This window comes from Bos mutus, chromosome 17, assembly GCF_027580195.1.
Source record: "Bos mutus isolate GX-2022 chromosome 17, NWIPB_WYAK_1.1, whole genome shotgun sequence".
In the NCBI taxonomy this organism is placed as follows: domain Eukaryota; kingdom Metazoa; phylum Chordata; class Mammalia; order Artiodactyla; family Bovidae; genus Bos; species Bos mutus.
Window position 1 is genome coordinate 58,237,579 of NC_091633.1, and position 15,698 is coordinate 58,253,276.

The following is a 15,698-nucleotide window of genomic DNA, read 5'->3' on the forward strand; positions in this document are numbered from 1 at the left end:
CATCATCTTTTTCTGGTAAAAGTGTTTTTTAAATATTAAAAATAAATTTGCTCAATTTAGTAATACACAGATTCACTTTAGAAAAAAAAATTAAAACTAAAAAGAATTAGGAAATACACACCAACAACAACCACTTTCAATACTTCATGATTATCCTTCGAATGTTTTATTCGTTTTTCAACTTAATTTTTTTCAGTTAACACTATATAATAACACTCTTCTACATTAATGGCTGATAAGATAAATAACAGTTCACTGTGTGGGTGTACAATAGCTTTAAAATCACACTTTCTATGTTGGACTCACTACTGCTAGCTTTTTGCGGTAACAGGTGAAGACAACAAACATCATTTGGTATTTTTGTGTTCATATATCCTTAGATGGTTCCTTATAGTCTCACAAACAGTATTTCTAATGGGCTGGGGGGCATTTTTCCAGATCTCAATTCAAAAATTATCATTTGATCAGTTAAGTTTGCAGGCTATCGATTCAAAGGAGAGCCCTTCTGTTTGAAATTCAACATAATCAACAGTTTGCTCAAATCTTAACTCTTGAAAAAGTGTGTCTCCTCTATTCAATACATACTGATAGAATACTGGCTATGGGGATACAAAGATGATTAAGAGCCTGTGCAGGGCAGATAACAATTTACAGCAGTACGATTTTCTATTGAGTAGAACATGATGTTCTTGATAATCTGCAGCAGATCCGTGCGCAAGACCCACAGGCTGTGTTGAGGACAGCGGAAGGCGTAACTACTGGTGATTATTCGAAATATTTCTTAAGGAGAAAGTAAAGTACAGCAGTCTGTACATTTTAATATTCAGTGGTTGAGAAAAAGATACAGCCCATGGCCTCTCTTATCTATCGATTACTCATGACTCTAATTTACATGGTGATGGGCAGTTTGCTTATATTTAGCATGTAAATTCAGAGAAAATATCGTTTAACTCTGTACCAAAGAGAAGTAGAAGGAATTTAGAAATGATTCATATAGCTAACGTGTAGACAAAAAAAAAATTACACTAAGGGGCTCTTTTTGCTTAGACAACAAAACATAAGAGACGTCAACTGGGATAACTAAACCATCTTCAACACATTGGCGTCACACCTATAAGCGGCGGCAGTGAAAGTGTTAAGGCCTGCACAGGCCTCTATACTGCAGTAGGCGGCGCAAAACCTGGGCAAGTTTTCTGGGAGTGCCGCGGATCCCTGCCATGCAGAGCAGACGAAGCGCCGGTGGACCGTGAGCCGTTAAGAACCCCTGGAAGACAGCGCTCGCGTCATGCCGGGAAGCCGACGCACAAACCTACGTCTCCAAGCTCTCCCTCGAGGCCCCGCCCATTCCTTACCCAAGAGCTCTCTGGGGCCTCGGAGGAGGCGTGGCCCAGGACAAGGAGGGGAGAATGCGCATGCGCACTTGGAGCCTAGTCGTGTAGCCAACTATCAATCTCGCGAGTGTTGATAGTCGGTGGCGTAGGTAGTAGACCTGAATGCTGGAGAGATAGATGATATCTACCAGAGGAAGAGGAGGCAGCTAAACCAGTTCCCAGTCTCTGTCCCTCTTTTGCTTTCCTTTCTTTTTTCCCCAACCCTCCGCCCTCCTGTGAATCAGCCCGCCTTCCCTGACCTCAGTGACCCGAGTGGCCCCGCCCACTCTCGTCGACGTGATTCCCGCCGTGGGGTAAAGCGCCGGTCGAACCCGGAGCTCCGCGGAAGAGGAGGGCGACCAGAGGGGGAGGTTGCTGGGCCTGGTTTGGGCTCGTCGCCGAGCCGCGGCGCAGGGGGCTTTCGGGTAGTCCTCTCGCTTCTCCATCTGCTCGTTGCGACGCAGCCTCCCAGGCCTAGGCCTCCTCCTCCTCCTCCCTGCCGGGCCCGGCCTCTGGCAGCAGCGGGTGACGCAGACGGAACATCATGTCGTCCGCGGCCGACCCTCCGCCACCCCCGCCTCCCGAGAGCGCGCCTTCGAAGCCCTCAGCCTTGACCGCCGGCAGCGGGAGCAACAGCAGCAACAAAGGCGGCCCCGAGGGCGTCGCAGCCCAGGGGGCTCCCTCCGTGGGCAACGCCGGCCCCACGGACTCGGAGATGGAGGTGAGGGCGGCTCGTGGCGTGGAAAGAGGGCAGGAGGGGGAGGAGGAACTGGTTCCCTCGCCTCTGTACTAGTGATGAGACGCAGAGCCAAACTTCACCCCTTCTCACTCCAACTCGGCCTCAGACCCTTTGGGTCGGAAATGATGCTCTCACCCTTGCGCTTAAGCTATCCAGGCAACCTGAAGTGGATTTCTGGCACTTCACGTTTATATTATTTGTCTCTTTGGCGAACCTTGCCAAATCCTCGAACGCTCTTATTAGACACATGTTCTTGATTACTGAGGCCGAGTGAGGATCTACCTTTTTTTTTTTTTTTTTTTAAAGCTGGACTCCCATAATTCCCTCGCTCATCTCTGAATCTCGGTTTTACTTTCCGCTAAACTTGGGGGGAGGGCGAGGGAAATTTCCCTGTAGGTACGGGGGTAGACAGGCGGGGTGGGGAAGGCATTTAAAAGCAGCGCATCCGAGGAGTTGGGCCTCCTTTTCTTCATCCCGTTCTTTGCGGGGGCGGTATCTGTTCCGCAGAAACAATGGCGAGGGCTGGATGGCCGAGGGCGCAGTGGGGATAAGCGGGGCACAGCTGCTCCCTCGGAGGGAGAGGAGGCTCCTCCCAGGCACTGTTCCGTGGGGAAGGGAAGCGACCAAGGCGGCAGCAGCTGTCTTGAACCCCCATTTCATTTCGTGGGAGGAGTGATGGATGGATGGATGGATGAATTAGTGAGTGAGGGGCGGTTAGTTTGCTTACAGACCAGCGCATTTCCTCTTTGGGGGCCTTGGCCTTATTTTGAGAATTGGTACCGTTCTCTATGGCTCCCTACCTTCTGGACTGGGGCTGGCGGGTCAGGGAATGGTAACAGTACAGCGAGGGTGGAGAGATTGGGGAACTGCCAGGCGGGTCTTTTGGGTGTGCTCCAAGGTTTTGCGATGTCTGGGAACAAAGTGTTGCTTGCTCCTTCCAATTTTATTCTTGGCCTTCGATCTGTTTTGAGATATTTTATAGTCTCAGCCCAGAGATTTCTGGAATTTTTCCATCCTTGGATAGATGAAGAAAAGGTAATACTGCTCTAAAAGGGAATGTTGCTGTAGAATTAACACAGTAAGGAAATGGTAGGACAGTTTACCATAGAGCATTTGGCTCAGTAGTTTTATTTGGGTGCTGTACTAAGTCATAAGTCAGTTCAGTGGAGTCCTACACTCTACAACCAGCGGCCTTATCTAGGGTGAAGTAACGTTATTAGTTTTTGAAAGAACTTTTAGGTAAGGGTGGGTTTTGGTGGAATAGGATCTCTGGTATTCTATAGCTTTCAGCGACTTGAAATTTGTTTTCAGTTCATGTCAGTGTTGCTTGTTTTCTTTTTCTTTAGGTTTTAAATGATTGTTTTGAATTGCCAGGGTTAACTTGGATTCCCGCTTCCTTGTTTAAGGGGGTTTGAAAGTTTGACACTGAAAGCAGTTGTATTAAATACGCAGTTCTCAGGGCTTCCCAGGTGGCGCTAGTGGTAAAGAACCCGCCTGCCTGTGCAAGAGACAAAAGAGCCTCGGGTTCGATCCCTGCGTTGGGAAGATCCCCTGGAGGGGAGGCATGGCAGCCCACTCCAGTGTTCTTGCTTGAAGAATCCCATGGACAGAAGAGCCTGGCGAGCTACAAAGAGCCTGGCGGGGTGGCAAAGAGTCAGACAAGGCCGAAGCGACTGAGCACGCACTGCACTTCTCTGCAAATTGCTGTCCACTGTTGTCAGCCTCTCAAAAGAGGCTGTCATTCAAATTTTGGAGTAGCAACCAAAGTCTCAGTCTCACTAGAAGTGTTAAGGAAATATCAGAAAGCAGAATAATTTAAAGCCTAAACTAAATATTTTGCCTTTCAGTTGCTGTTTTTAAGGTAAAGTGGAATTAGAGTTTAACTATGAATATTAATGTTGTAACAAGTACTGGATGACTGTCAGTAGTATTTTTGCCAGATGGGGAAATTGAGTCTTCCCTTGTAAGTAGAATCTGTGATAGAACCCGCATCTGGCTCTGAAGCTGACCCTTCCCCGAATATCTTGCCCTGTCATATTTTTGCCAAAAATGTGTTGTTTAAGGATTTCATTTATTCAAAAATGGCTTCATTATTTTTCTCCTTCTCAGGATAGTAACATCAGTGATTTTATCTTTTACCAGTTTTCTTAATGACTAGTTTTTGTTTTTTTCCTTCACATTATAGTGTGTTTTTTTTTTTTTTCTTTTTAAGCTGTGTTTTTCCAAGATCATTTATTTTCTGACAAAGCCCACTTTCCTAGGAAAATTTGTTAGCTTTCCTATGTATTATTATTATTATTTTTTTTGCTTGGTATTGGTAGTCATGGGAGCAGTCACATTTTTTAATTAATATGATCTTTTTGGCAACCTGAATGGGGCCTGTCTTGGTTCATTCTCATTTCACATACCTACCTGGACTGATAGGTAGGTACACTATATACCAATAGCCATATGACCTCAAGGGTCCTAAATCCAAATCTTTTGCCTGTTTTAGTTAAGACTGTGAAAGAAGTAATGACTGCTGTTGGAAAGCACATCTTGTTTTTTTAGGATACATTCGACTTTTCATGGTATCCCAGTACCATTTTGTGAATTATTCTAGGTAGGTGGCTTTGTCACTTTTACTCTGGAGACCAGAGATTGTGATGAGCTTAAGGTTACACAAGTTCGTAAAGGTCTTAGCACTGAAGTTAGACTTGAATTTGGGTCATTTGATCTCTTATAGGACGGCGGAGCCTGGTGGGCTGCCGTCTATGGGGTCGCACAGAGTCGGACACGACTGAAGCGACTTAGCAGCAGCAGTAGTGCTGTACCAGGCCCGTCCCCTCAGCTTTTTAATCATAGGTAACTTGGTTACAGCGTGTAGCACCGCAGATCACTACATCATTAATGAAAATTGTACTTTTTAGCAGCTGATGAGCGAACTTTACAGTGAGGTTGGGGGTGTTTTTTTGGATTTTGTGACTTTCTGAATGTCAGGGTGAATAAATTTGCCAAAAAAGCACATTTATTGTCAATTAAGGAATCAAACTGTGGTTAAAGTATTCACTTCAGGGTGCATGATGAATTTTTTAAATGTTTTAGAAGATGGAAATCAGGATGACTGTGTGACTTCCCAGGTATACATTTGGGTAGTACTACAGTAGATACTGCAGTTTAATTAAAAGGGAACATTTCCTTCACAATTTATATTGTTCAATTTGGCTTTATAATTTTTGATTAGAAAACAAAACAGATTTGCTTTAAGTATTTTTTGTTCTGGGATGTTGGAGATGATAATCTTGTGTTTTAATCTTGGCAGTGGCCATGCGGTTTACATATTTGGGTTAAGTGAATTGTTATTACTGTCATATTTTGCATCAAGGTTTCCTATCAGATTTAGGTATCTAGGAAGTTCAGGACAGGAGTGTATTACTTTGAATGTGTTTTGGGCTGAAATCAGTGTAATAATGGTATGTTGAGTATTCTTGAAGAACAAACCATGGTTTTTCCCTCTTACCAGGAAGTATTTGACAATGCATCTCCTGGAAAGCAAAAAGAAATCCAAGAACCAGATCCCACCTATGAAGAAAAAATGGTATGTTCTAGGTATATGAATAGAATCATAATAGTTTTTTATTAGGTGATTAAATTTACTAAAGTTGAGGCACAGATACCTAATTTAAATATGTGTAACATGGAGTATTGTAACTTTTTTTTATCTTACTCGACTTACTTGATTAAAACAAATACAGATGTATTTCATGAATTCACGTAGTATGTAAATATATGGATTATATTAATACTCCTTTTTAGATTTAGCATTGGGAGTGAGATGAGTTAAAAGACCAGAGAAGTAACCATTCAAGATGTGTTTATTCTGCATCTGTCTAGCATTGTACTCTACTGGTTATAAAGCAAGTAATACATGTATAATTTATAACATATACAATATATAATGAATTTCCCATGTGGTTCAGTGGGTAAAGAATCTACCTGCAATGCAGGAGACACAGATTCGATCACTGGTTAGGGAACATCCCCTGGAGGAGAGCATGGCAACCCACTCCAGTGATCTTGCCTGGAAAATTTCATGGACAGAGGAGCCAACAGTCCATAGGATTGCAGTCTGACATGCCTGAAGCAACGGAGCACGTGCTCATGCACATATGCATACAATATATAATACAAAAATATGTAGTATATATAGTAATGATATTTCTTGCCTACAGCTTTTTTATTATATGGATGAGAGCTTTACAAAAGATAATATGAATATTATACTTGTAAAAGATCCAGCTCACATTTCACATCCTCTTGGGAATCTTTATCTTAACATGAGTTAACCAGTACCTACAAAGAGCTTTGAATTTAAGTTTAGATTAAATAATAATGACTAACAGTGAATAAATAGTATGTACTGGGCCCTGTTGTATATGCTTTATGTAGATTAAACTTAATTTTTTTAAATCTTAGTTAACATGTATAAGAATATCATCATTACACAATAAGTATCCTCCTGAAGAGTGGAAACGGTGTCTTAGTCTTTCTGTCTTCAGCATCCAGAATAGTATCTGGCACATAGAATACTGATTTTAACAAGTATTACTTCCCCTTGTTCTTTGACTTTCTCATCAATATCAGCAAATATTTTTGAAATTTCTAAAAATGGCTTCAAAGTCCTAAAAGTTGCATATATGTATCTGTATACACATACATAGCGTGCATAATGCATATGGTAATATGTAAAGTATAAATGATGTATTACTGTATATGATTTCTGTTCCATTTTGTATGTATGCATTTTGTGTGTATGTGTAACTGTCCTGTCACCTTTCTTTGCTGTCAGTCTTATTTGAAGAAAAGATGGTTTTCCATTTTTACTTTTCCCAGTCATTCCTCTAAACCCGCACAGCTTAGATTCTGTCATTAACACTATATTAGTGATTCTCTACTTGATCTTAGCCAAAAGACTGAGAAGTGATGTACTAGTAATTTTAATGGCCAATTCTTTGGCCTAGTTTTAGTTCATTCTCCTTATTCATACTTGTATTTGACACCATTGGCCACTCCACAAATTTTTTTCTTGCCTTGAGAAACCTTTTTTCTTTGATGATACCTTATTTACTTGATTATTCATTTGTCCTTCATTGCATTTTGAACATTTGTTCTTGGAAAGTTTTAGCCTTGTCACTGGTTTTCATCTGCCACTTTTAAATGAGTACTTCTGAATATTTATCTCTAGCTCAGATGCCTCCAATCATTGTATTTTCATTTGCTTGTTGAACGTTTAAATCCCTTTGGTAGGTCTTATTTAGGAATATCCGAAGTTGAATTCATTATCTCTTTCCCACACAGTTACTTAGTGTTCTCTCAATGAATGAAAGTTTTTCTTAATAAATACCCAAGCTGTTTATAACAGCATGTCGTAATTTTAATAGTCTTGGCAGATTTAACTTCATAAATATTTCTTTTATCTTTTCCCCATCACCCTGGTTCATTATTCTTCTGTTGCATGAATTATTTCATTGGCATCTTCATTTGGCTCGTTTCTCATGATCTAGCTTCTTCCAGATCTGTGTTTTTGTGAAGTCTGTGACACTGATCTGATTATATAATGGAGGTTTTCAGTGGTTCTTTGCAATGCTTCTCATCTCCACAGCTCCCTTTATTGCAATTTTTTTCTCAACTTCCTACAAATTTTTCAGTCTCCTACTTTAATTTCCTTTTTCAAAACCATGACCTTGACGAGCAGTTTTCTTCTGAGCAGACTCCTTATCATCTGCTAGATCCTATTCATAGATAAGTCTTGATAGTCACTTTTCATTCTTGAACCCAAGATGCCAAGTACTGCTTGAGAAAACTAAAGTAATTACACTGATTGGTACTGGAATAAATTTATGGTTTTCACTTTCTTTGGCTTTCACTGTTATTTCTAACAATCCTATTTAGCCATTCTAAGACTTTGCCGCTCTGATTAAGTTTCTACTTTTCTGTCACTTTCTCACTTTCAGTCTTCCTCCATAAAGAATTGCAGGCCCATCATCAATTTATTTCCAAACATGTATGGCTTCTACTATCCTGGTCATTTTCTTAGAGAAAAATGCTTTTTCCAAGGCTATTGATTTTAACCTTTGCTTTAATTTTACGATACATTTTTTTGGGGGGGGTTCTTGATCTTATTGTTTCTGCTCTTTAGAAAGTAGTTTTTCTCCTTATACCTCTTATTTTAATTGAAGTATAGTTGATTTATAATGTGTCTATCTCTGCTATACAGAAGAGTGATTCAGTTTAACATATATATACAGTCTTTTAGATATTCTTTTCTGTTATGGTTTATTTGAGGGAAGTTGGATACAGTTCCCTGTGTTACACAGTAGGACCTTTGATGTTTATCCACTCTAAATGTAATACGTGCAACTATCAACTCCAAATTCTCAGTGCATCCCTCTCCTCCCCTCCTCTGCCTTGGCAACCACAAGTCAGATCTCTGTCTGTTTTGTAGATAGGTTCATTTTCTTTACACCTTTCGTCATTTTTATCTTAACCTTTTCATTTTTCAAGCAATGAGGTCTTTGCCTGTTAATCCCCTTAAACCTTTGCTACAGTTCCACTGAAAGCTTACTCTGTAAATGTTCTAAACTCCTTGTTTTTTTTGCAACAGTTTGTAACTCCACACTACTTGAATCAGTGAGAGAATTTTGGAAATTATGAAATCTTTTGTAGAGATCTGGTGAAGTTTATGCTTTGTTCTTTAAGATAGTAGTCTCAGACTTGACCTTGTAGAAGATAACAAAGATTCTGGATATTTCTGATCTAATGGATCATGAACCACAGTTTGAAAAAATACCATCTTAAGACATCTAGAACCGTTAAAGGATCTTGAGCAGTAGAGAGGTGTGATAAGGTCTAAGAATTGGGAGGACTACTCCCTTCTCTGTGAAACATCATTTCTGTTGCCATTTTCCTAATCATCCTGCTTAAAATTTAAAATCTGGTGCTATTCACACTTCCATGTGTTCTTACTGTGTGTTTTTACTTCTGAGTTTTTGTTTTCTGACAGTCTTCATAATTTACTTGTTATGTTTTATTTTCAATATTGTACTATAATGAAAACTTCATAGAGAAACAAAATACTTTTCTGGTCTGCACACAAAAGTATTTTTTGAATTGAAAAGACATTTAAGAAGAAAACGTTGATTTGAAAATGTTTTTAAAGAAGAGAATATATATTCAGTGATTTGAGTACTGTAGAGTAACTTTTGGTTTAAAATATCTTACACTCTCACCTATCTGAATTTATTTCCGGAGCTTATTTATCTTGATCCAAACATAATTACAATAATAGAATAGTCTTTTTTAAATAGCATGATCTTCTCATTGCATGTTTTTGGTTTTTCTTTTACTATATATGTATTTGAAAATGAAATTGTGCAAAATACGTATATATGGATCTCAGGTTAGTACTTTAAAACAGAAACTGAAGCTTGTCATTGGTAGGACATTCCTAAGGAGAAACGTATTGACAGCCTGTTGTTAGTGGTATGGATTGGGCTACGTGTGTGGTCCAGTGTGAAGGCACTGTCACCGTGTGCCTTCAGTATCAAATTGGGCTTCGGTTTTACATGTGTGTGATGTTTAAAAATTATGTTTTCATTTAAAAAGCACATTAGACTACCTCTGGTGTTTGCTAGGTAAAATGTTTTATTGTAAAGTTGACATTTTACACATAGGTAGAGATACTGAGTAACTGGCTTCTCTGTTTATTGAACTCTTGTCTTCTTGTTTCTCCTTATTTAAAATCAAATTATTGATGTGTCTGTAAAAAGTCTGTTGTCTAAAGGCTCTAGATTTCCATTGTTTATTTTTAAAAGAACTTGATTTCAAGGTTTTAAGTTTTTTTGGTCTTCCATTCTTTTTGTGTGATAATAGGAAACACTCAAAGCCGCAGATGTTAGATATAAAAATAAGAAAAGATACTAAGAACTACACAGGATTAATGAATATTTCATGAACTTAATAGAGGTTTTTCAAGCCTGATAGCTTTTTAAAATTTGGCACAACATTTTTCCCTCTTCTGAATAAATACACCTGTATTGCAGTGTCTTTATCTTTTTATTTGATATTTTTTCTTCAGCTACATTCAAGTATCACTGACACACAGTAGTTGTATGTTTTTCATTCGGTGAGTTCTGGCAAATAGCTGAGGCCATGTAAACACCGTACAGTCACAATGTAGAACAGTTCTATCATCCCCCAAGCGCTTGCTCCTGCTCTCATCCCTTTGACACTTCAGATCTCCTCTCTGAGAAACCACTACTTAGAATTTCACATAGAAAGTCGCTGTTTGGAGTTCGGATCGTATAGCGTGTAGTCTCACGCTTGCTTGCTTTCACATAGTATCCTACTTTTGAATCTCATCTATGTTGCATGTAGCAGTAGTTCCTTTTTATTGCTGAGATTGTTGTGTGGAGACATGTTGAAACTTTGATTTCTGAATTTGTATTGATATTCTGATAAAATGTGTTTTCACATTTCTTCCAGCAAACTGACCGGGCAAATAGATTTGAATATTTATTAAAGCAGACAGAACTGTTTGCACATTTCATTCAGCCTGCTGCTCAGAAGACTCCAACCTCACCTTTGAAGATGAAACCAGGGCGCCCACGAATAAAAAAGGATGAGAAACAGAACTTGCTCTCAGTTGGCGAGTGAGTAATAGTTGATGCTTAACAGTTGAGCCAGACTTATTTTAGATAGTCTTAATTAGAAGCACAGAATCATTTTATTAAAAAAATAGTTAACAGTGCTCTTATTTATTTGGCCCAGTTGGCTTGGCAGGATATAGCCATACATGTATAAAATAAAAATAGGCATAATGCTTTATTTTTATATGGATTGAGTAGGGAATTCAGATGTTACCTTCTCCTTGGAGTGGAAACAAATGCAAAGGTTAAGTGGCCTACTTAACATCATCTAGAAGGAATTAGAATAATCTGACTTTGAACTTAGATCTGACTTGGGGCATTCTCTAGTCTCCTAAACCACTCAGGTGGATTGAGAGTACTGCTGTTATCTGAAGTCTGTGCTTGTTTATAGATCGTATGGTGATTTGTATCATGATAGTCTACTTAAAATTTTTGTTAAATGCTTAGTTTCTTTATATAAAAGGAAATATCAAGTTGTACGATGCCATTGTTAGGTGGTGGTGCAAAATTTGTAAAGTAATTCTTACATGTTGAATTTATAGATTTTTTCTTAGAATTTGTGCTGGTTGGATAACTTAAGATGTTTGGTGGTGGTTTAGTTGCTAAGTTGTGTCCGACTCTTGCGACCCCATGGACTGTAGCCTGCCAGGCTCCTCTCTGTCAATGGGACTTTCCAGGCAAGAATACTGGAGTGGGTTGCCATTTCCTTCTCCAGGGGATCTTCCTGACCTAGGAATCGAACCTGGGTCTCCTGCATTGTAGGCATATTCTTTACCAACTGAGCTATGAGGGAAGCCCTAACAAGATGTTTGATTAGTAATAACAAATTTAGGGCAATCTCATTGCTTTAAAGTAACCATTAATTAAAGTAACAAAGCATATGCCAACTTTTATCTTTAGTTTAACAACCATAATAATCAGTCATCTTGATAGTATATTATGAAGGAGATTTTATTTAAAAAAAAAGGCAAAGTTAAGTTTCTCTCAGTTTATGGAGAGTAACTTGGGGTTGAGGGGTAGATCTTTGAATTAAGTTTTCATAAGATTGGAATGCAGAGAAACACAAGAAGTAAACACATATGACAAGCAATTAGGGACTTCCCAGGTGGTCCAGTGGCTAGGACTCCACACCCCAGATGCAGAGGGCCTGGGGTCCACTCCTGGTCAGGAGACTAGATCCTACATGCCGCAACCGAGAGCTTGCATGCCACAGCCAACAGCCAGATAAATATGGAAAAAAAAAAAAAGCTACTAAAAAAAAAAAATCCTTGGATTTTTATTGCCTTTGCTTGCATTTCTGAGGCATGTTTCTCTATCTGGGAAGGCTGATTATCTTTCCCACAAAGCATGTAGTCTTAATAGAAATCAAGCAATAATTTAGATTTAGAGATCACAAGAGTGGAATATAATCTACTATTTTCTAATTTAAATCAAAGTATTTGTTGAAAGTATACAGGTATAAGTGGAAACTTGAAAACTGGGGAGTAAGTAGTTTTACTAACCTGAGTCCTTTAGAGATTAAGAAATCTGGCAATATTATAGCTACAAAAAATTAGTTTTTAAGAGACTGTGTCTGACTCTGTTGGGATGTAAAATCTGGGCATGTGTATTTAAAAAGCTTCGAGTAATTCTAGTTAAAGAGTCATTGCCTTAAACCCTAAGTCTCTGTTCTGCAAATTCTGCAGCTTTTGGTGAAAGTTGTAGTTTTTAAAATGTGATTTCTGGGGGAACTATTTTTGGGGTGGGAGCAAAATACTTAACATTAAAATATAAACTATGAGGTTTTTCTTACTGCATATTTCATTGAAATTAGATGATCACGTTTATGTTTATCAGGTTCTGGTTAACCTAAGGTATTACTCTATAGTCTTAATTTACATGCCTTTTAAGATACTGTGAAATATTGGTCAGCCTCTTGACTACTATATTGAAAGCTGGTAATTAAAGCCAAGACTCAGATCGCTTGATTTTATTTTAAACTTGCAGCTATCGACACCGAAGAACAGAGCAAGAAGAAGATGAAGAATTATTAACAGAAAGCTCCAAAGCAACCAATGTTTGCACTCGGTTTGAAGACTCTCCATCGTGTATGTTATATATATTTAATTACTTCTTTAAAACATCCCCTTGTAGCCTTTGGTTAATGTTGGGGTTTTTCTTGGCTATAATTTATAAAGGGAATTTTAAGTAATCTTTGAAATTTATTGATTGTGAAATGAACTTCAGATACTTTTTTGGCTAGAAGTCATAGTATATCATTACGATAGTGATGCTGTATTTCAAAAGGGCATAAATCACCATTGTGCTTGATGTTTCCTGAATGTATATGTAAAAATGGGGATGGAATTTGCCATATATTTGCCCTAGAGAAGAAAGATGTGTAGGAAAAGGTACTTATTAAAGACTTTTTTTTACTCATCTCCTGATTTTGTCTTTAAGTTTATAAATGGTTTTCCAAAAGAAAACATAGTTAACCAGGTTTAAGTTTTACTTATATATAATCTTGGGTTTCCCAAGTGGCATTAGTGGTAAAGAGGCCACTTGCCAGTGCAAGAGACTGACACATAGGTTCGATCCCTGGGTCAGGAGATCCCCTGGAGGAGGGCATGGCAGCCACTCTGGTATTCTTGCTTGGAGGAGAGTCCCATGGACAGAGGAGCGTGGCAGGCTACAGTCCATGAAGTTGCAAAGAGTCGGATACGACTGAAGCGACATAGCATGCATGTATAATCTTGGTTGTCTGGTGGCACAGTTTTCTTTACTGAAGCCCAGTAATTTTTTTTTTTCCTGACCTTTCTCTTTCTCACTTGATGACAAGTTTGTGTGATCATAGTGGTTGTGAGCAAAAGAAAAATTTATAGTAGTATAGGATTTATAATTTGGATTGGAAGTTATAATTAACTGTCATCTGGAACTCTTAGCAGACTAAACTTCAGGGAGGATAGGATCTGATTAGAAATGCATCAGTCTGGTTAAAGTGTGTATCTCCAGATTTTTTTTTTTTTTTCTTTTGGCTACAGAGTACCCAGTTTTCTTACTATGAAGCTAGAGGCCAGAGCCAGATTTGTGGCCCAGAGAGAAAGGAAATTTGAAGTATTTGAGTTGTCTTTTTCTCACATTCTTACAGTGTATCCAGTTTTCCTAGTGTTAATTAACATTTCATCTCAGAGCAGTGTTTTTCAAAAGGGATGGAATATAGAATATACATATATTTTTTTAAAAAGTTGGGTTATTTGTGATCCATATACTTAGTAATTATTCTGGAATGGGAAATGTAAACCCTGAACGATATTGTTCCTCTTTGTAGGACCTCTTGGAAAAGCAAAGTAAGGAAGGGTAAAGGAAAAATAATCTTTTATTAATTTTTTTAAATTTCCCCTTTGTTAAGAGAAAAACAGTCTCCAGCAAACCTCTGTTTTGGTCATCAGGGAAGGTGAAAACACTTGGTTAGAAACACTTGCGCTGACATTGAGAAAGGAAATAGGCCAGAGAGTCTCTAGGACCAATATATGGTAACATAAGGACTGAGTGGCTGGGGCGCTCTGATGCCTTCCATCGTGTTTCTTATCTTCTATATCCATCTGCTCCTTCTCTGCTCCACAGCACAGCAGCTACCTTTCCTGACTTGGAACTTGCCAAAGTCCCATTCTTAAAACCTAGTGAAGAAGGCACAGTCAAAATAAACGTGTAGGCCCAAGTTAAACCTCTGAGTGTCAAATGAAGGAGGGGCTACCCACCTGTATTTCTTGTCTTTAAAATGTGCATGTCATTTTCCTTTTGTTCTTAGATGTAAAATGGGGTAAACTGAGAGATTATCAAGTCCGAGGATTAAATTGGCTCATTTCTTTGTATGAGAACGGCATCAATGGTATCCTTGCAGATGAAATGGTATGTGTTTGGTAGCTTTTGTAGAAGGCCATGTTTCATAATTTAAACCTTGTACACTATTTAGATTTGTAAAAGTTAAGACTTGTAAGATATAGTTTATTGATTATACTATAGACTGTTAGCAAACTAATCCTGTGTCACACTAATAATTAGCTCACTTTAGTTGCCTAAGTGGGATCTATATATATACTTCAATTGTGAGGAATTATTATCTATGAAAGTGTAATAAATTTAAAAATAATATGTTTTGAGAAGCGTGCCTTTGGTTGACTTTTGTAATATAATGATTTGGCCATCTCCCCTTGCTCCCTACCCCCCACTTCTGTGAGACACAGGGGGGATTAGTTGAACGTCATCAATAAATATTTTCTCTGTGATGGCACCTTGTACAGTTGTATCTTGTAAAACATTGTATCTTGTTTACTGTTTACTAGTTCTATAGTGAATGTTTTAAGTTTCTCTATAGCTAGCTACAGTGCTAAGACAATTGCTTGGAGAAAGTAATGGAGTGAGAAGAAATGGGTCTCAGTTCTAGCTCTGCCGGGTGGCCCTGGGAAAGCGTGCATCTGAGCTTTGTGGGGGGTAATGGTACGTCCCTCACGGACTGGTGAAGGTTAAATACCATAGCACTTGTCCGCTGGACACAGGGCAAGATTGTGCTATTTGTTAGGAGTACATACAGCTTTTCTTTTAAATGTTTCTGTACCAATCAGGAAATAATAAATACAAGAGTCTGTTTCGTTCCATGTTTCCTAGCTTTGTGGTTATTTTCTCTTTCAGGGCCTGGGAAAGACACTTCAAACAATTTCTCTTCTTGGGTACATGAAACACTATAGAAACATTCCTGGTCCTCATATGGTTTTGGTGCCTAAGTCTACGTTACACAACTGGATGAGTGAATTCAAGAGATGGGTACCGACACTCAGATCTGTTTGCTTAATAGGGGATAAAGAACAAAGGGTAAGTTTCTCAGATTTCATTAACAATTTTGATATTAAAAGAATTTGAATTTAG

At 38.7% G+C, this 15,698-nt stretch overlaps 1 protein-coding gene across 1 annotated transcript in view; it reads left to right on the forward strand.

The window, feature by feature from the left end:
* The first annotated feature begins 1,478 nt into the window (after nt 1-1,478).
* The window catches only part of SMARCA5 (SNF2 related chromatin remodeling ATPase 5), a 38,864-nt gene continuing 24,644 nt past the window's right edge, over nt 1,479-15,698 (forward strand). Inside the window, exons 1-6 of the mRNA XM_005911428.3 lie at nt 1,479-2,091; nt 5,612-5,686; nt 10,633-10,799; nt 12,783-12,883; nt 14,584-14,684; nt 15,465-15,644. Of these exons, the coding sequence (XP_005911490.2) occupies nt 1,915-2,091; nt 5,612-5,686; nt 10,633-10,799; nt 12,783-12,883; nt 14,584-14,684; nt 15,465-15,644 (801 nt within the window). The 5' untranslated portion in view covers nt 1,479-1,914. The remainder of the gene's footprint in view (nt 2,092-5,611; nt 5,687-10,632; nt 10,800-12,782; nt 12,884-14,583; nt 14,685-15,464; nt 15,645-15,698) is intronic.